Source organism: Pangasianodon hypophthalmus, chromosome 3, assembly GCF_027358585.1.
Source record: "Pangasianodon hypophthalmus isolate fPanHyp1 chromosome 3, fPanHyp1.pri, whole genome shotgun sequence".
NCBI classification, from domain to species: domain Eukaryota; kingdom Metazoa; phylum Chordata; class Actinopteri; order Siluriformes; family Pangasiidae; genus Pangasianodon; species Pangasianodon hypophthalmus.
In genome coordinates, this window is record NC_069712.1 from 10,904,759 (window position 1) to 10,926,540 (window position 21,782).

The following is a 21,782-nucleotide window of genomic DNA, read 5'->3' on the forward strand; positions in this document are numbered from 1 at the left end:
TTACTAATGATGCTGTATGTGGCCATTGTTACTAATGATGAAATAAGTGTTTACTAATGATGCTGTATGCGGCCATTGTAAATTTGATGTCATTTGCTAAACTCAGGAGCATTAACAGTCACGTGCTCAGCTCACGAGCTTTGAACCCATGTCTGTGTTTGTAGTCCTTCATGTGTTTACACATCAGTTCATCTACCTGAACAAACAAAACTCACAGGGAGCTGGCATTTTTCTTAAATTTTTTTTCTTACTTACTATTATTGGTTTGCTTGAAAAGGTTGTGGATATCTACTGACACAGTGAGTTCTTTTCTGAGATAAAGTTAATCTGTACCAACATGGACCACTCAAGTGAGAAGAATAAATCAGCCACCAAGAAAAAAGTAGCTGTAGTAGGAGGCGGCTTGGTAAGATATCTTTATGGCATGCTTCATTATACAGTGAAACACTTTTTATTTAACCTAAAAGATATATCATATTCCTGATTGACCTAGTTACTACAGGATTTCAGTTTTCAAATTTGTTAAGAATGTAGTTTATTTTGAGACATACATAAGCATATGTAAAATAAGTTAGGTGTTTTAACCTATTCTGAATGGAACACAGTGGGTTGAGGACTCACAGCCCTTTTACGTTGGTAGAAATGTGAAGTAGAAAAAAAAAAAGAAGTTGCTCTTAGGATATAATATAATAATAATTTATTCTCGTTGCTGTATATGTGGTCTATGTGCAGAAAATTAAAACAAGAGTTTTACAATAATAATTGACAAAAAAGTACACAATTAGTAACTAAAGTCAAAGATTTACTAAAACTGAATGTGACTTTTCACAACACACAAAGTGGGAAATCATGAACTATGTAAAAATGTACAAAGAAAGCTTTCCCAAAAATGCTTAGATATTATTATTATATTAGTACAGAAATATTTAATAAATTATATTTGTACAATAACATTTAATGATGCTGTCTTTTTTAGACATATGACCAACATGCCTTCCTTCTGATTTAGGTTGGTGGCTTAAATGCATGCTTCTTTGCAAAAAGAGGATTTGAGGTTGCAGTCTTTGAATCTCGAGAAGGTATGTACATAGATTTAATTATTACAGGCAGAGAATGTTTAAGCACATTTATTAAGTATGCATTTGTAAACAACTGGGTTTTACCTCTTAAATACAATATTATAGAAATGAAATACTGAACAGAAATTTCTATATTATTATTATTATTATTATTATTATTATTATTGGTGTATTGAATATTCTAGTATTTGACTTTAATTCCTCAACAGATATTCGCCGTGCCAAAACAGTAAAGGGCAGGAGCATAAATCTAGCCCTCTCCCATAGGGGACGCCAAGCTTTAAAACATGTTGGAATGGAAGACAAGGTATCACCATCATGACTGTGTTACACAATAGTGACCATGTTAATATAATAATTTTTTTTTATTAAACAGCATACAGATAGATAGATTCTAGTTAAAGTTGATGGAGGCACTGGACAATAACTTGAGCATCTGTTACACCCCAATGGAAGAAATACTTTTGGACATCTAGCTTCTTTTATTATTTCTTTTAGCATTTGTTGTGTTTTTTATGTACCATTCTCTGAATTCAAGGTGAACTAAATTTAGTTTATATGAGTTAAGAAAAAATAGTTTAAATCTATATTTGTTAGATTAAGATTTGATACCTACCCAGATATACATTGTGTTCAGTGTTTTTGCTGTATGTCAAATACAGATTGTTTCCAAGGCCATCCCAATGCATGCTCGTATGATCCACAGTGTGAATGGAAAACGTTCTCCCATACCATATGGAAAGAAAGGTCAGGTAGGCCAGTATCAGTATTATTTTGTCACAGCACAGATTTATGCATCTCTGATTTTATTTTGATTAGGGCATGGTTGACTTCTTTCTTGAGGGGAAAAAAACATCTCAACTTTGGGTGCCTTTTAATAAAGCAAGGAACTGCTACTCACAACTCCAGTGTTCTCTTATTGAATAGAATACCTGACTCTACTTAGTTGAAGAAAAGAGTCATTAACCTAGAAGTTCACATACTTTTTTCAGGCTGGACTGTGAATGTTTAAACCAAGGGTGCACATCTTGAGTTTTGCAGGGCCGGAGTCCAGCTAAGTTTAGTGATTTCACTGCTCTAACAAACATATAAACCCTAGTAATTAACTGAATCAGGTGTTTTTGAGCAGGCAAATCACTGAACTGTAAGTTTGGCACCCCTGGTAAAAATAATAGGTTCTGTATTGACAAGAAATACATTATAGTCAGAAAGTGTTTTTAAATACACAGGATAAAGTTCACTCCATATAAAAGCACAAGAATGAGAGAAACGCCCATTCTTTACAAGTTATTAGGGACCTCTTTTACTAAGGCATATCATAAGCATGCGGTATGTTTAGCTGGATATCTCTGGTCATTTCATGTCAATAAATGATTGTGAAAAATGTGGAATGGCAACAAAAATGTATAAATATTACAGTCAGTATTGGTAAATTTGTATTAATAGGTCTGCTTTATTTCTCAGAAATTTAATAACATTGTCATTAAATGAAAGTGACAACCAACAGCTGGAACATGAAAATAAATTTTCCCGTTTTAGAATTTACCACATTGATTAGGAAATCATTTTTGTCAATGAAATGTTTTTCTATCCCCATTCTAATTGCTGTAGCATCATCTTTTTTATGTAGCTATTCACCATCTTCATTTAATCATCATTGTCCTTAAATGTCATATTGTTTTTCAGTACATCCTTTCTGTAGGCAGAGCCAACCTCAATAAAGAGCTGCTAACAGGTAGTCACACATATGCGTCAAATCTATTTTACTGGTATAATTACTGACGGACTTATTTGGAAAAAAAAAATTCCAAAATGAAGGTTAATGTAATTTTTAAGGATACCAGTACTTACAGTAGGTACTAGTAATATGGCTTGGTGTTGGACATTTTGTGGTACTATAAAAGTTTGTAAAACGCAAGGGTGTGTTATTGAGACTTTTGTTGAATTGTACTATTATGTAAAACGTGTGAAACGTGTTTTGACATATATCCTCTCACTCCAGCGTCTGAAGCATATCCAAACACACAATTGAACTTTAACCATAAACTGCTTGACTGGAATCCAGAAACAGGGACCATGACCTTTCTTGGGTAAACAGTCTATTTGCCTGTTTTATCATTTTACATAAAGCTGTTTTGTTTAAAAAGGTGCTCACAGTTTCATTGAGACGTTGCTCTCATGCAGAAATGTTGATGTCATAATACTGTTTTTTTTTTTTTTGTCTGTTACTTACCACATATTTTACTCTTCACATACATTTACTCTATGTAATTAGTGTAATTTCAGAGAAGCTGATGATATTGATATGTTGTCTGCTCGTTGTAGGCCTGATGATAATGAAAAGGAGATCCAGGCAGATCTCATAGTGGGCTGCGACGGTGCCTTCTCTGCCACTAGGAAGCAGTTTTTACGCCGCAGTCGCTTTAATTACAGCCAGACCTACATCCCCCATGGATACCTTGAGCTCACTATGCCTCCAAAAAATGGTGATGTAAGTGATGGCAACCCTCTCAGACCTGTAACATTTATAGTCATGGGAAAAAGAAAGTACACTCTACTTCATTTCTATGGTTTTATTTATCAGAACCTAAATTACGTGGTCCTCAATAACTTCTATGAACAAACAAACAACCTCAGGTGACAACAAAAGCACAACATATATGGTCATTTGTTCCTAAAAAGTAAACCAACATTCAGAAACCATATGGGGAAAAAATAAGTACACCCTATAATTCAGTAACATGTAGAACCACCTTTAGGACCAAGCTGCTAGACAGAGGGCCTCACATTTGTCTCAAAAATATTCTGCTATAAAGTGAAGTTTGCCAGATCTTGTGGCTGCAAAACACCACCAATATGCTTGACAGTTGGCATGAGGTATTTGTGGTGATATGCTGTGTTTGGTGTTTTCCAAATATGACACTGTGAATGATGACCAAACATCCCCAGCTTGGTCTCATCAGTCCAAAGGATATTGTTCCAGAGCTTTTGTAGTTTGTTTAGAGGAAATTTTGCAAACGAAAGTCGTACTGCCTTTCGTGCATTTTCTGATTGTGCTGTCATGAACATGAACATTTAATGTGCTCACAGAGGCTTGTAGGTCACATGATGTAGCTCTTGAATTTTTCTTTATGTCTCTGAGCATTAAATGGTCTGACCTTGGACTGAATTTTCAAGGATGCCCACTCCTGGGAAGATTGGCAATTGTCTTGAAGACTCTCCATTTGTAAACAATCCTTCTCACTGTAGAATGGCGAATTTCAAATTGTTTGGAGATGGCCTTATAACCATTCCCAGAGTGAAGAGCAGCAACAATTGCTTCTCTGAAGTAATGGCTGATGTCCTTTATGTTTTGGCATGATGTAGACACACACCTGAGTGCTCCAGAACATCAAACTGCCAAAAGTCCTGCTTTTATAGAGGTAGTCACACTTCTTGATGATTAACTAATCTTGTGCATTTCATTAGTAACACCTGGCTGATAATTACTCTCTTAATGCTTATGGAAGTAGGAAGGGTGTACTCATTTTTCCCCACCTGGTTTCTGAATGTTGGTTTACTTTTTGGGAAACAAATGACTACATATTGAAATCTGTTGTGTTTTTTTTTTTTTTTTTGTCACTTGAGATTATTTGTTTGTTCATAGAAGTTGCTAAGGACCACACAATTGCTACTTAGTCCCTGATAAATGAAAACATAGAACTGAAGGAGGGTGTATTTTCTTTTCCCCATGACTGTACATTTAATTATTTGAGAGATGATTTTATCTAAAGTAACAGAGGCATCCGACTATGCTATCCGACAGCATCCAAATCCGATAACATCCAAATGCTATCCGACAGCAATGTGATCATCATGAAGTGATAATACATGGTGTGAATAAGGCCAGAGTTTCCATTAACTGACTAGAAACAAATGTCAGAGACCCTTAATTAAGCACAAAGTTTTGTAATACTCAGTGCTACTGATAGAAATCGCAACACAACCAGTTAAACTACAAATCATACAATCTTAGTACATAGTACGGAAGCTATGAACCTCAAGTTGTGATTTATTTAATATCTCATTATGTCGACTTAATATTAATATATCAAGCTACAGTATTATCTCATTATTTTGACTTAAATAGACCATTTTTGCCTTTTACTTTGTCAAATTTACAAACACTTTAGTCTCAATTAATGGTCTGGTAGTACTGATAAGGATACTTTATTAATACAATAGATATTAAAGTTATTGTGTCATTATATAATTATGTCAAATTTAATTGTTCAAAATGACTGGAATGACCATTAGAAAAGTCCATTGAGGTAAGTTTTAGGGGTCAAAATCTTGACTATACCTGAACACATTTAAGTAAAATACCAATCATTAGCCATATGTGTGACAATTCAAATAAAGCAATTTCTAGCATACATAATTTTTGGGAAACATCATACAGACTACTAATTTTACTATTAAATTACTGTATGCTAATATTCAATAAAGTGCTCTTGTTGATAGATCATTGAATGTCAAATATTAAGTCAAAGTAATGAGATCCCATTATGAGATAACTCAAAATAACAAGACATTAACTAGAAATTGAATTATTAAGTCAAAATAGTGTAGAATAATTATTTCCTTCAGTAAAGGTACCCAACATTGTGTTATGCATTTGTGTGTATATATATATGTATTAGTTATGTAGGTAATTACTACTTTTATATACAGTTTATCCTGATTATCTCTGCCTCTATGTTCAGTTTGCAATGGAGCCCAATTTTCTTCATATCTGGCCCAGGAACACATTTATGATGATTGCTCTCCCGAACATGGTAAGTGTAAATCATATAAATCACATTTGGGAAGTTCTACACTCTTTTTCAAGTGTTCCATAAAGTGATTTTAAGTTTCATTTTAGCTTGCTCATGGGTATTTGAAAGAAGGTAGATGTTAGGAAGTATAACCAGAGATTTGACAGAAACTTTATAGTTATAGAGTCCTTTACCTCATTCCTGATGATCGGATGTGCTCAGTCCAGGCATATGCCAAGTAGAGGGTTACACTTGAACCCTGAATTGTGGCTGTGTAACAAAGGTCTACTCCCTAAACAGAATTCCAAATTATATCAGTGCTGTATAATGAAGAAATGTATCAAAGATGTCAGCCAGAATCATTCATAGAGTCATTCTAGCTCTTCCTTTCAAAACTAGCTGATAACAATGATTATAACTAACAAGTAACAATGATGTTTTCTTGATTTTACAAGTGAAAAATAGCATTTTACAATGACAGGTATTTATGCTGATTCTGTCCTTAGTTCTCAAAACCTCCAAGAATGTATTCTGGAAAAGCTGGGTTCCTGGGATACTTGGAACACTATGGTCTCACTTTATCATTTGTGGTTATTATGATTTTTCCAAAAACTCAATTTTGTTGCAAAATATACACTACTCAATTAAAATGCCTTAAAATGCATGTTATTTCTATATTTTCTTGTTACTTGTTTTTGAAAGACCCTTTTTCTTCCAGTTGTTAAAAAAAACATGCACTAAAGAGTTGCTTTTGAATCTGAGAAAAAGTGATATTGGGATCACAATGATATGTAAGGAATAACACAGAAAAGAACGGAAATCCCTGTGTATGAACTGTTAATATAGAAACAATAATGCATAGATATAGAATAGATATAGATATAGAATAGAATGAGTGCATTAATATTAACCTATTTTTCATTACACCCGGAACTACCTGTACTGTTATACAAAAATAATGCACACTTACTGACCAATCAGGTTTGAGTATTGAACCACACTGTGGTATTAATTTAGAGCAGGACATTCTTCATGTGCCATATTTGGAGTCTTAATGGCAATCGAAGATCTTAGAGTGTTAATCTTGTGTTTTAAAGGACAAGACCTTCACCTGTACACTCTTCATGCCATTTGAGGAATTTGAGAAGATTACCACAGACGATGAGCTGATGAACTTCTTTCAGAAATACTTCCCAGATTCCCTCCCACTCTTAGGAGTGTAAGAAATGTTCAGTCTCTTTCTCTGCTATTTTGCTGTCTGACTTATGATCCTGTATTGTGCATCACCCAGGCAGTAATTCCAAGTGCCGCTGTCTGCAAAGTGTGAAATTGCAGGTCAGCAGATGAACTGCCTGCAGTTATGAGGTTTTAATTTGAGAAGAACAGGATGCATCAGGTGACTTTGAAGATATGGAAGCTGTTGAGCTGTGCAACACTTTTGAATCCATTCAGGAATGAAACTTTAAGCTCTGGAAAAAGCTGAACATGTGCGGTGCTGTGTTTGATGTCATGCAGGGTTTTTCAATGTCCTCTGCAGGGCTAGGTTTAGGTTATGCCTGTTAGACCCATGCACCTTTAAACCCATTATACTAAAGTACTCTATTTTTTGAAACAGGAAATCATTTCAGGCAAGATGCTGTATTTCACCATGCTGAAATCACTGTTTATATTTTGTAGCAAAACATGGACCTAGAGATTTGTTAAAATAAGCTTTCTTGCAATTATTATAAATTGGATTTTAGAACAATTACAGATAACGAGAATTTATTTTGTGGTTTTGGATCAATGGATTATTTTAGATGGTTAATTCAATATTGACTCATAGCTCAAAGGAGCTCCAATATTGGGCTTCACTCACCAATATTCTTGTATAGGTGTGTGTAAATGTTTTCACAGACCAAACTGAACTAAAAACTTCTGCCAGATTTATAAAGGTTTCAGTAACTGATTTTCTTGCTACTTACATGTGTATATTGATAAATGCCAGTCATCTGTAAGTGATAAGGTGCATTCATGGCACAGGTGATTTGCATTAATGATTCTAAGAAAATTCCATAAAAACAGTGAAAGAGAGCGTCCTAAGCACAGTGTGTGCTAAATCGTCCAGTAATGCAGCTCAGCCATTGCAGTGCTTTGGCTACCACAGACACACACCAACTTTCTCATTTTATAGGATGCCATTTCTTACATTTCAAACCAACAAATAACGCCTGCACAAATCTCATGAGTTGTATGAACAGTTGCCCCAAATAGAACAAGATTAATGATGTCCTTGTCAAAATTACACAAGCAATGTAAACTTGGTCAACAAATAGTGTGTATCTATTGTGTGTGTGTGTGTGTGTGTGTGTGTGTATGTGCTGGCGTTTACAGTGTTTATGAAAAGCTGTGGCATTTTTCTATGCACTTACTAAAATGAATTTGGCTAGAACTAGGAAGTTAGTTAGTTAGTTTCACAATCCTTACCACTGTGTGTTGTGTGTTTCAGTGAAGCTCTAAAGAGGGACTTTTTCCAACTGCCTGCCCAGGCCATGGTGTCAGTGAAGTGCTCTCCGTATCATTTGAACGACAAATGTGTCTTAATGGGGGATGCTGCTCATGCTGTGGTGCCATTTTATGGCCAGGGCATGAATGCAGTGAGTACAAATGAGAATAGTGGGGAATTATGAGGCAATAGTGATGGATTTTTGCTGCTACATCATTTAGTGAAATTTTATAGTGTATATGCTGTTCAACTTTGAACCATAGTCTGAAAAAGCATTTTATTGTACATGTGGTCTTTTTATTGCTGTTCCTCTTCAGTTATTTTTTCCTTAATCTTATTTGTAATCAAAACATTTTATTACGGTTCCAAGAGAGGAACATAAAAAGTAATAATTGTACAGTGAAACCTACTTTTCTGTACACAGGCCATATAGAATACAAGTTTTAGGTTAAAATGCTCTGGATGATTTACAGTTTACAAATTTGCTATGTTATACCAGATTCATCAGCAAATATGGGATTAGGGTAATCTGTAACTGCCTGAGTTATTTTTCATTATCTACCTTTGTGTCTTAGGGCTTTGAGGACTGCCTCGTTTTTGATGAGATTATGGATCAGTTTAATGAAGAATTCTGTAAGTCTGTTTTACTGTGCACTTTATCACATGCTGATTTTTTAAATAACAGTAAATAACATTTCACTCTACACTATTAGCATTCTTAGTTTAAGTTTCAAAGTAACTTAAAATATACTTAAAATATACTAAGTTTTTATATACTTTTATTTTTATATAAAATCTTCATTTAGTGAGAAGACTTTGCTTATTTTCAAATTAATCACATTATCAGCCTCGTCTAAGCAGCATTTTATTTATAGGTGTCATTTGGATATCACGTGCTGTTGCTAAGAAGAGTTCTCAGTAATTCTGATCGACAGAAAAACAGTAAACGGTTGTTTATGTATACATGTTTTTTTGGCAGCTGCTGTTCTCCCGGAGTTCACACGAATTCGTGTACCTGATGATCACGCCATAGCTGATTTGGCTATGTACAATTATATAGAGGTGATTTATTTATTTACAAACATAGTGTGGAATTGTAGCATATATTTGGAGAACTTCTGAAGCGATACTGTATGTACATCCTGTATGTACATCCAAAATATTTTAGTATTTTAGACCTTCTTAAACATTGGGAATAGCACAGAAGCAGACAGTCCTACTTAAAGAGGTAGTTTGGCTAATAATTAAAAGTAGTAGTTCAGGAAACCTTGCAATATTACAACATCAACGTGGTGTCATGATTGCAGATTTGTAAGAATATACAAAACAAACACAGATAAATGGTAAATACAATTAATGTAAAATAAATGTGGACTCTGGAGCTTTTCTTATATATTTACTGTGGATATAAAAAGTCTACATTCCCATGTTAAAATTGCAAAAAATGTTTTCTACCTTGAATGTGATATAGCAACCAACTAAAAAAGAAAAATGAACAACTTACAATAGCCTTGTTGCATAAGTGTGCACACCCTTTTGCAAAATGACATGTGACTGTGCTCAGATTTAACTAATCACATTCAAACTCATGCTCAAAAGTAATTATCATACAGCTGTCATCAATCAAGTGATTCTGATTAAACACAGATAAAGATCAGCTGTTTCTATAGGATTTTCTTGACATCTTCAAGGTTTCATCAGACTGCTGAAGCCATGGCTCACAAAGAACATGTACAGGATCTTATTGTTGTAAGGTATAAATCAAGAGAGGGTTTTTTTCTTTCTTTTTTTTCTAGAATATCTTTGTTTTTTCACTTAAATTTAGTTGGTTGCTATATCACATTCAAAGTTGTAAAACATCTGACATGATTTATCTTGGTTTCCTTTTTTGCATCTCAAAAGCCTGCAAGTTTAACAGGAATGTGTAGATTTAATGTCTACTGTACATTCTTTCACATTATAATTACTACAATGTCTGGGTGAGATTAGGTTGGAAAATTCTATATATTATAATAGCTTCAATTAATTGTTGATTACAATAATCAACAATTATTACTGTATATGTGATAATTATTACAGTATATCTGAGTGGTTTGCTCTTTTAGTAATTTGAATAAAACTTCTGGCATCATGCTATCGTTTATTGTATTAACAACTTGTATTCTTGTGGCTCAGATGCGAGCGCATGTGAACTCCAAGTACTTTCTGTTCCGTAAATATCTGGACAATGCACTCCATTATATCATGCCGAGAACAATAATCCCATTGTACACAATGGTAAGCCATTTTGTGCTTAATTTTGTCCTTTTAAAAAATTTTATGTCTGTTTAATGAACAACAGTCACCTTGGAGCTGATTTGCTTTCAGGTCACTTTTACCCGAACACGCTATCATGAAGCAGTGATCCGCTGGCAATGGCAGAACAAGGTGAACTCCAAATCATTCAGAAGTGTGTGCGTGTGTGTGTGTGTGTGTTGTCAACAAACTGTCTTTGTTGCTGCTGCACTGCTGCAAAGCCTCATTATCATGCACCTTTGTGGCATTCTCAAATATTTGCCTTAAATGCATAGACTCCTCAGTGCTCTTCACTAAATCCAAATATGATTTTAAAAAAGTCCATTATCCAAAAACTATCCTAACAAAAAAAAATTATTATTAGCTTAAAATGATCTGCCAGTAGAACAAAGCCTTTATCATATTATGTTGATTTTATTGTAATATCATAGTGAGAAATATTAGATAAATCTCTGGCTATATTTTCACTTACTTTTTTGAGAAGCAATAAGAACAATGTGATACTTCATGGCATTAAGATCGTCCTTGTTCTTTGCAGGTGATTACTCGGGGCCTGTTGCTTTGGGGGACATTGTCTGTAGTGGGACTGACTTATCTGCTAATCAGATACATTCCCAAAAAGCCCAGCATTACTGTGGAGCAGCTATGGAGCAGACTTCTCACCCTTGTCTGGTTCCAAAAGTAAGATTCCCCAAATGAATGTGGAAGATATTTCGGGATGCCCCAGTCATTCTTCATACTTTATTGGCCATCCCAGTTTCAAATCCTGTGATATCCTTAACCTCATTGAAATTGAAGTACAGCAAATCACTGGTGCTATTGGATTCACTGGTGCTATAAAATCCTTAATAAAGCTTTGAATGAGCAAAGGCAAGAGGGCTGGATTGGGTTTAATCTTATTGAATAGCAGTAATTCTTATTTGAACAGTTAATTATAAATCAGAGAACATAATTAGAGAAATTATGTCATGATGTTCAAACAAGACAGGTCTCCTGGACTTAAAGAAGATATAGTTGCCCATTTTTTGTTTTATTTTTAATGCTGTGAATAAACATGGGAATAGAGTTAGCTATGATGGTTAAAATTCTTTCTTAGTGGCTAGAAAGCTGGTGAGTTCAAATTACATAGCTCCTTAAGAGACACTGTTAGGCCCTTGAGCAACGCTTGAGCAAGACCCTTAATATTCAGCTGCTGAGCTATATACATAGATTGAATTAGGAATCACTTTCACATAAAAGGTGTTTGCAAAGTGAATATGTATTTTAATGTTATAACATTATCCATTTCTATTTAAACAATAAATTCTGGCATTTCCCTCAATTTACACTAGTAGTTCTGTTCTTTTTACTGTCTGGAATTCATTTACCTTTACATTTATAGCATTTGGCAGTGATATTAGTGATATTAAGAAGTGATATTGTCATATGTCAGATTTACAATACATTTCCTAATCTCCACATGTTTTATATGTATGATTTCTGCATATATAACCTGTATTGATCTCCTCTTATGTGGTAGAAATGTGTAACTATCCAACACCTTACATCTCTGCCTGATCATTCTCCATACCTCCATCCATATCTGCCATACTCATGCAGTCATACTGTCAACAATTTAGCCAGCAAACCTCCACAGTTTGCTTGTTTTTGACCATATACCTTTTATGTTTGTGTGGAGTTGATCCCTCATGCTGTTTATGAAGAATGAATGCCTGGCTAACTGTGCTCACCATTTGTTGTTGACCTATTATCGGTCATCAAACTAATTTTCTCATAACATTCTGCATAATCTTGTTGCTCTAATGCACTATGGATGTGTGCCTCGGTGTCAGCAGAGTGTATGCACTCTGCTATTTGCTATGCTGCCCTATAACCCCAATCAGTCCTGTTCAGTGTGAAGCTGCTCAGGTGAATATAAAAAAAGAGGCATGGCTTATTTGGTATAAAATTTATTTACATCTGAATTTCTCCTTCTTCTTCTGTAGATATTTCATTGTAGGAAAATGGAAGGTCATTTCATGGTGTCTGCACATGACTCGGGATCATTGAACTGAGAATCCAGCAAATGGAAGTGGAAAGAAGCTTATATATGTAAATACAAACTCTCTTTATTGGTCTGTGCAGGCTGGTAGAAATGTTTTCCTTTTCCACATTGACCTCATTAAATCATTCTGCTTTTTTAAATAACTCTAACAAGTGATGTTGAACAGATAATCCCTCTTGCATAACAGTTCACAGTCACGTCAAATCAAGTACCCGATGATTCGATTTAGCTAAAGAACCGTGATCGCTAAATATAGGCAGAGCTGTGAATCACACACTGATTGAAAACAAGTCAACAAATATGAGAAGTCTTTATGTTGAATGTGAACACTTCTGACCATAATGTTCACATGAAAGGGGTCATTTCACACATGTACCTGTGTGAAGTGGCAGAGGGCTTTACTATGTATATCATGCAAAATGAGAAAGCATGATGGAATGGCAAAAATCAGACCTTCTGCAACACAATGGTGCTGAATAAATATTTCACATATACAGTCCTCTCCGAAAGTATTATCATGGCAAGGCAATTCAATTGTTTTTGCAATATACTAAAGACATTTGGGTTTCAGATAAAAGATGAATATGAGATGATAGATCAGAATTTCAGCTTTCATTTCCTGATAATTACATCTAGATGTGTTAAACAACTTAAACATGACACCTTTGGTGGCAGATCATCCAATTTTTAGGTGCGCAAAAGTATTGGAACAGATAGTCTTAAGGTAAAGTAAATAACACTTAAATTCTGATTTATCGTCTCATATTCATCTTTTGATCTCAAACCCAAATGTCTTCAAGGTATAGCAAAAACAAAAGAATTGGCCGTGCCGTTCCAGTACTTTCAGAGTACTTGTGGTGGGGTCAAAGGGGTCGGACTTGAATCACGTTGATCTCTGATGACTCACTACATTTGGAGCTGACATCCAGAGTGTCTGTGTCATTGCTGGCAATGATGAAAACAATGGAAGAGGAGTTGAACGTCACCCTTTTCTTAGGCCTGTCATCACGGCTCTGTGACATCACGATGGGACGTACTGGTTGGCTGGAGCAGGTCAGGGGGTGGTCCTTAATGCCACACTGCAGGTGGGCCAGGCGGGAACACAGCAATTGCAACATGCAACGCCGAAACTAGCAAAGAATACACACACATGCAGAAGGATAAAGACACATGACACACAAAACTATATCTTCTATTATATATTTTTTCATTTATTGACATTCATGACATACTAATGTCGAGACTGTATGTACTGTATGTGTCATTGTATTTCCCCAGGTCATGATTTCTTACTCAAAAGTATAGGTCTAAAGTCTAGTGTCTTCACCTTCCTGCTCATGAAGCCATATATAATTGGGTTATAAGCTGTGCTGGACTTGGCGAAGACTGAGGGGATGATGGCAACAGTGGGCGAGACGACACTCTGCTTGCCAAAAGCTACCAGCATGGAGACCACGGCATAGGGTGTCCAGCACAGCAGATAACAGAAAATCATCAACAGGAACATGGTGGCCAACTTCTTCTCATAGCGTAGGACCTTAATGATTTGCAATGTCTGCAGATCCTCAATGGAGCGCAACTACAGTAATAAATGGAGAGAAAGGGAGAAAAGATTCTCTTTAATTTTATTTCTCTTCACAGTGGATAATACTAACTAACAGTAAAAATACAATTCTACATATTTGTATCTTAAATGAATTAAATATTGACACTTGAAAATAAAATGCAATGGTACTGTGTTCCTGACACAGCTCATTTGCATTTACCACTTCTCACTTCTATGCTAAGAAAAAAATTAGCAGTGTAACAGCACCTGAAAAAACAGAATCTACAGACAAATTACAGAAAAGGTGAATTAGGTGTGAATTAAGTAAGGTGACAAGAAAAAGTTGTGACCAGGTGATCATGCACACCAAGCATGTTGCACAGAGAAACTGCTTTTTAAACATCTATTAAACATTGTGTTGGCTTGCTTTCTTCATTTTTCATATTCTTTAATTAATACCAATAATATAAATGACTGGGCTTCACAAAATGTTCTCAATGGTTCTCCCTGCAAAGTTGAGATTTATATTAGTTAGTCTTCCTATGCATAAATTTACACATACTCAGGAGCATGAGTGGATACAACCATATTTCCAAAATTATGGGATTTTTATGAAACCGAATTTCTTGTGTAAATGCTCCTACAAATGATTTACAATAAATCAGTCTGTATCTAGCTTGATAAATTAGGCCCACTGTGTTCATTTCTATGTAGAGTACCATCTAACAAAGATTCAGAGATGTGATAGTCGCACACTACCACTTTGGTTAATCAAAAGACTACATCTCACACTTCAGCCACCTTTTAGCATTACTCTGATCAATTTGTGTGATATCTAGAAAAATGCTTTAATGATGTGAGCTCGTTCCTGAAGGTGAAATGTGAAAATACTGAGACATTTTTGATCCCATTTGCTTTCCTTGGCCTCATAAAGATTCTCAGAAATCAAACTGACTGCTTAAGGGTCTTTCAAACAGCACATTTATAGGGATTTTTCCTAAATTATTTGGGATGCAGAAAGCATTAAATGATAGGAAATTTAAAAGGGAGAAATATGCACTCATTTCTAACTTAGTGAGATAGAACTGTTCATTTCTTGTTTTTATACAGTTTTCTGATATATTGATGCTCAAATTGCATAGTTTTGGGAAAAGGCACTTACTTTAGTAGTAGCGCTACTCGCATGCTTTCATATGCTTGCTTTCTCACATATAGTTTTGCCTCAGGAAAAGAAACAGTACTAATTAGTGTGATAAGTGTAGTAATTATAATGGAGCACTGCTTGAGGCAAACAATTATTATTAAATTTTTTTTTACCTATTTTTCTTATCTTTTATGATCATTTGGAATAGGGATAAACATAACTGCCTTTTTATTTTCAATACAATACCAATATTGGCCTATAGCCAGAACTGATCTGATGCTGACATCCTCTTATTCACCATGCAGACTCATTGTGTTCTGTGTCCATGTATGAGATTTGGGTGCTGCTGGTCCAGCTGATCTAATAGAAAAATCTATAAAATCTAGTGGTGGTTTAGTGAATTAGCCCAAATCAAATCTGGCCCCACAGAGTCTGTATGCTCTAAAGATTCTGTGTTTTCATAGAGTCCCTGTCCAGGTTCAAGGTGCTAAAGTTTCTTTCAATTAAGCTGAGGCCTCTCCACCTGAGTCACTAATAACATCCTCATTCACATCTTTGCTGAAGCCACATTTACCCAAGGCCCAGTGAAATTTGGTGTGTCCTTTACCGGCAAAACACACAAAAAAACCAAAACAAAACTAGGTCACCAGTAGGTGGCATGGTAGTATTATAAAGAAGGTTAATACTTTACTACTACTCACTTCATTTCTGTCTGCAGAGCAAAAGGGTGCATTTGTAATTAGTGTACACTAAGAAGGACTTTTCCTGTGCACAGGTGTCTTGCTCCTCTGTTCATTCAAGTTTAGTGTTAAGTTTAGTCATAAAATTCCCTGTTTCATTGTGTCGGTTATGCCAAGTGTACCGTGGTTCACTTTTAGCTTCAGAGATTATCTGGCTCCTGACCTTTTCTATAAGCCATTAAGACATTTTATAAGCACACTCTAATAAGGCAGACAAACTCTTCAGCACAGTGAGAATAGTTCAGTCTCTATATTTTAATACTCTGGGAAATGTATCAGAGTAACTGAAACTATGAATGGAGTGATGAATCAGGAGTCCTACTGAGTATGATGTGTTGTTGCATGTTCATGAGTACACAAGGGCACGTGTATGAGAATGTCTTTGTGCAGGTGGGAAGTGTGCAGTGACCTAAATACAGCCGAAAAGGGGTTTAGACTCAATGAAAGGTTTTACACAACTAAAGTACATTTGAAGTCACACTTCCTAAACTTCAAGACATATCTGAATGAGTAGATTTAAATATGAACAAAACATTCTTCCTGTAGTATACAGATTCTGTAAGCAAAAAGACACATCCTGTGCAATAGGCAGAATAATAATTATTCACAATTAGAATATCAGGGTTCTGGCACAGGTTATATTTTCCTTCAGATCTAACAGTTTCTCTTCCTGTTTAGTAAGTAATAAGGACTTGGTTTTGACAGACAGATACACTATATGGCCAAAAGTATGTGGACACCTGACCATCACACCCATATGTGAGCCTATCCCAAACCATTACTACAAAGATGGAAGCGCACAATTGTCTAGAACATCTTTGTACACTGTAAAATTAAGATTTCCCTTTACCGGAACTAAGCCCAAACTTAATGCCAGTTTAATGCCAATTCCAAACTTAATGCCAACAATGCAAGATCCATACAGACATTTTCCAATGTTGGTGTGGAAAAACTAACATAATTGACCACATAAACAGATTAAGCAATATATGCCTATCATATATCAAAGTAAAAGCATGAAGCAATCCAACACTGTGTCAATACAAGAGGTTTTTTTCCTTACCATGTGCACTGTGTACAAAATGTTCCCATAGCAGTAGGCCATGATCCCCACAGGAACAAAGAAGCAGGCAAAGAGGAATAAAAGGATGAAGGAGGCATCATTGGGGTCTTTAGAGGCCCAATCCAAGGAGCAGCCCAGTTGGTGGATCTCCAGGGTGTACCTGTTCCAGCCCAGGAGAGGAGCACCAGTCCATGCAAGTGAGTAAAGCCAGATGTGGGTGATGGCTCTCCAGGCCCAAGGGAAATCTATGACCTTGGCATGTACCACTCGAATGTAGCGTTCATATGCCAGGGTACACAGAGTCATGATGGACACGATACCTGAGAGTGACGACAAAAAAAGGCCAGAATGGGTTCAGCAATAAATCTGATGCATATCAGATACTGGAACTCTTGTGTTGCATGCCAGACTTCTAGTTGTTTGCTAGATCTCTAGTTTTTGTCACTCATTCCCAAGAACTGCCTACATTTGATTGACACTGCATGCTTCCAACCACAGGTTGTGACTGCATGATATACGGTATAGGGGAAGGCCACATTGCTACAATGAGGAACAACGTGGGAACAGCATGATTTACTATGGCCTTGCAAACCAGACTTCTACGGGTTCTAAGGCTGGAACTATGTTGCTATGAACCTCACAAACAACAATCGTAGAGTTTTTGGTTTGTCCACTGGGGAAACACTTTAAAGGTTCTATACAGAACCCTACACAGAAACCTTTCATAGAGAGTTTGAATTAAAACACCTTAAGGAAGTTAAGAATCCTTACCTGTACTCTTAGAAAATAGGGCTCTTCTAGAATCCATTGGATAGTTATGGGTTCCTAGCTGCCTAAAATTATTCTACCTGAAATCCTTCCTGATATGGAAACAACCTGTTGTACAGTTCTGCATAGAACATTTAAAGGTTAGACCAGAGGGACAAACAGAAAAACCTGAAAAGTAAGTAATTGTAGATTTACAATCTTTTTGAAGAGTCTATTCAAAGAACACTCAAGGAACCCTGCACCGTGTGGCTGCATTGGCTTCCATAGAATTATTCATCCATTAAACTAATGACCTATAAAGCACCAAATGGTTTGGCCCACAGTCCCTAAGTGAACTTTTGGTCCATCGTAATCTGCCATGTCTGCTTTGACACGTATTCTTTATCAGCACCTACAGTATAATAAGACTACAGTAGGAGTAGATCTTTTTCTTACAAAACCCCTCAGCTATGGAACAGCCTGCCAATCAGTGTTCAGGACTCAGACATAGTGTCAGTCTTCTTCTCAGTCTAGGTTGAAAATCTGTTAATGTTTTCCATTACGTAAACGCATAGATGTGTTGGGATTTATTGGCACAGAGAGTTATGGAAAACCACCACCTCCCAAAGTAATCACTGAGGTTCATGGTAGAGTTGGGAGAAAATGTATGTACCAGGATGCCCTCATGTCTGGCTTCTGGCTTTCCCATCTAGTCAAAGCTAGACCCCGCTTGCATTCTGATCACAATATGTACAATTTTAAGCCACTGTATGCTCTTATACATAATTATCTTCTCTTTGTCAAGCTGTATGCCCACTTATGCCCAATGCCAGTGCCAAATCTTGACCCAAATCTTCTCCTCACCACTGTCTCTGGCTTGCTTATTAGGGACCTATATTTATATACAGATTTCTATATACTTGTGTTGTGACAATATCAATCGTTAAAAGCTATATACAAATAAAACTGAATTGAACTGAACTGTTTCTATAAAAAGCTCATTGTTGTCATGGTGTTCAGATTGCTTTTCCTGTCAGTTCATGGAAAGGGTTTTTTTTGGATAGCTAACAGTTCAAATTTTCTAAATGCTATCTTCTTGGTACTTTTTCTGAGAGATTAAAGGTTTAAGGTGGTGTGTCTAAGGCTGATACTGTTCAAAACCAAAGTCCTCCATGTAGACTTGAAAGCTTCTACTGAGATCTAGCAGTGCCATTGTTTACAAGTGCCACTGCTAGAGGACTAAGTGCAAAACCCTGCGTTCCATTAACATAGAGGTGACCCAGATCTAGGTAACACACACATTCTCTCTCTATCTCCTTCCACAGTCATTACCAAATATGCTGGATTCTGTCTCCTACGCAGCTGCACTTGCAGTGTAATTAAGAGATATTTTCCTACACACACCTTAGTTATACTGACCTAATTACCCAGATATGTACAAATCTTGCTGCAGAGACTATGTAAACATATTCTTTTAGTGAATAGAGCACTGTGCAGTGCGTGGTAGGTGATATTGTTAATCATGGATATCTATTTTGAAAAAATGGACTTTTAATGATTTCACTGGATCTTTTTATGTGGAGGTATTTTTTGAGTTATTATAGATTTCCTATCAGCTCAAACCAGTCTGGTCATTCTCCTCTGATCTCTCTCAACAGCAAGGTGTTTCAGCCTGCAGACCCTCCACACACAGGATGTTTTTTGTCTTTTGCACCATTCTGTGTAAACTCTAGAGACGGTCGTCTGTGAAAATCCCAGGAGATCAGTAGTTCCAGCCTGGCACCAACAACCATGTCACGCTTAAAGTCACAGAGATCACATTTTTCCCCATTCTGATGTTTGATGTGAACATTAACTGAATTTTTATGCATTGTGCATTTTAGGCATTGTGCTGCTGCCTCATGATTGGCTGATTAGATAAGTGCAGAAATGTGCAGGTGTTCCTAATAAAGGTTACAGTGAGGTGAGTGCGTATATACAGTATATACTATATATATACATATATATATATTGCTGGTAATTTATTATTGGTCAATATCAGTGATAGCTAGTCATGATAGTAGATGAGAGGCTAAAATCTAATATCTATCAATAGCTCAGCAAGTAAACTATGACAGTTGTGCAATGCTTTATATCACAAGGTCTCATCAACGGCATAATAAGAATGATGTGTCCCCTTCATCCTGGTCAGAGTCACAGTGAATCTGGAGCCTATCCCAGGAACACTGGGCAGTACAGAAGAACAGACAGTAACTCGAGCTCAGGATCGAATCAAGCACCCTGGAGATGTGAATGGGCAACATTGCCCGCTCGCACCACTCTACCGCTCGAAACCAGCATAGTATATAGTAAGTAGCCCCAGATACACTGCCATGTCTGGGTCAAGTAATATTTGCTCAGCAGTGGTCCTATGGTGGCCCTCTTCCATTGATGATGAGGTAGAAAACGCTGACAAATACTGAATGGCATAAGATGGGCAAAATGGGTTTTTAGTCACTGATGGTACACACACAAGTTGCACCTGTACACTCAGAAAATAGGGGCGCTAACCTGTATCTTTCTTTGTTGCTGGGGTGGTAACTTGTTGAGGTGAAGTGTACACTGTTTGTACCTTTAGTATGCATCTTTTAATTTAAAGCTTTACTCTTAAAGGTAATTACAGTCCTATTATGTACCTTACCTATAGTTAAAGGTATAAAATATCCACATTTCCAGATGAAAGATATATATGAAAGGTAAAAAACAGAAGGGTACCAGTCCTGAGACTAGGAAAGGTTCAGTTTAGCACCATTATTTTTCTGAGAGAGTAAGGTACTGGCATGCAGGAAACTGGGCATATTCATCTAAACAGATCTCCTCCAAAAGTTAACAAAACATCACATTATTGAGGATGACTAACCGAACAGGCTGTTGCTGAATCCGTCCCACACACACGTAGTGGTGTCCCACACCCATCCTCTCTCCAAACACGAGACCAAGGTGAAGTTGGTCCCGATCACCGACACCAGCAGGTCGCTCACACTGATGTTCACCAGCAGTAAGTTGGTGGGCGTCCGCAGCCTCTTAAACTTGTAGTAAAGTGCAAGGACGAGCAGATTGTTGCAGAAACCCAGCACGCCGATGGTTCCGATAGTGAAGGCGAGAAGTTTGTAGGTTCCTACAGGGAACAGCGAGGTGTCCGCGTGCATCCGAGTCCCGGTGTCGTTCAGAGGAGTCATCGCAGGAGTAATGTAGCGTCTGCCATTCTGCTACTGCTACTGCTGGCTGGACTGGTGGCCGCTCGGAGAAACCTAGCGCGGAGTATGCTTCAAACTCCACGCTCTCTTGTCCTTCAGCACCGTTAATGCGTCCTCTGGCTGCACAGCTCACTATACCCAGGACGCGCGCGAGCTGAGGTGTTGACGCGCGCGCTCTCCAATTACAGACCCTCCATAAAGAACAGCATTTCCCACAATAACGCGATTTACTGCCCATGAGTTCACTTTACAGTGTTGCAGTTTATATTTATATTCAGCCGTACACATGAACACTGACAGACATTCATCAAATAAACTTGAATTAATAAATATTAGGATACTATTTATTAAATATATTATTATTTATTTATTATTATTATTATTATTATTATTATTATTATTTTATATCACAATTGTGCCACTCTGAACTGCATTCAGCTGCTATTTCTACCTCACTGTAATATAAATTACAAATGAGTCTACCAATTTCTGCTTAAGGTGCAATATTTGGATATTATAATGCCAGCTGTGTTGTGTGTTGTGTAGTGTGTTGTCTGTGATGTGTGTGTTGTAAACTGTGTTGTGAACAAACACCAAGAAAAATGTA

General features: G+C 36.5%; 2 protein-coding genes across 8 annotated transcripts; one reads left to right on the plus strand and one right to left on the minus strand.

Moving 5' to 3' along the window:
• The first annotated feature begins 168 nt into the window (after nt 1–168).
• On the plus strand, nt 169–14,930 carry LOC113543929 (kynurenine 3-monooxygenase). 7 transcript variants are annotated; one of them, XR_004577889.2, is made up of 18 exons: nt 170–406; nt 1,010–1,079; nt 1,289–1,386; nt 1,742–1,831; nt 2,766–2,814; nt 3,082–3,169; nt 3,405–3,570; nt 5,825–5,896; nt 6,973–7,094; nt 8,364–8,511; nt 8,936–8,993; nt 9,340–9,422; nt 10,536–10,637; nt 10,728–10,787; nt 11,194–11,336; nt 12,641–12,746; nt 13,697–13,784; nt 13,978–14,930. XR_004577889.2 is itself a non-coding variant. In XM_053232899.1 (17 exons), the coding sequence occupies exons 1-16, from the start codon at nt 338–340 to the stop codon at nt 12,702–12,704; spliced, it is 1,482 nt and encodes a 493-aa protein (XP_053088874.1). In that variant the 5' UTR covers nt 170–337; the 3' UTR covers nt 12,705–12,746; nt 13,500–14,930. The 7 variants fall into 7 exon arrangements, 5 of the variants coding, with proteins under 5 accessions (XP_053088876.1, XP_053088874.1, XP_026798274.3 ...); XR_008301505.1 differs by having other exon boundaries at nt 12,641–13,784; XM_053232899.1 differs by having other exon boundaries at nt 13,500–14,930.
• opn3 (opsin 3) lies at nt 13,563–21,462 on the minus strand. Its single transcript, XM_026942485.3, has 4 exons — nt 20,839–21,462; nt 17,193–17,512; nt 14,027–14,278; nt 13,563–13,829 (listed from the first exon to the last, which is right to left on the minus strand). The coding sequence occupies exons 1-4, from the start codon at nt 21,155–21,157 to the stop codon at nt 13,563–13,565; spliced, it is 1,158 nt and encodes a 385-aa protein (XP_026798286.1). The 5' UTR covers nt 21,158–21,462.
• Nucleotides 21,463–21,782: the final 320 nt, after the last annotated feature.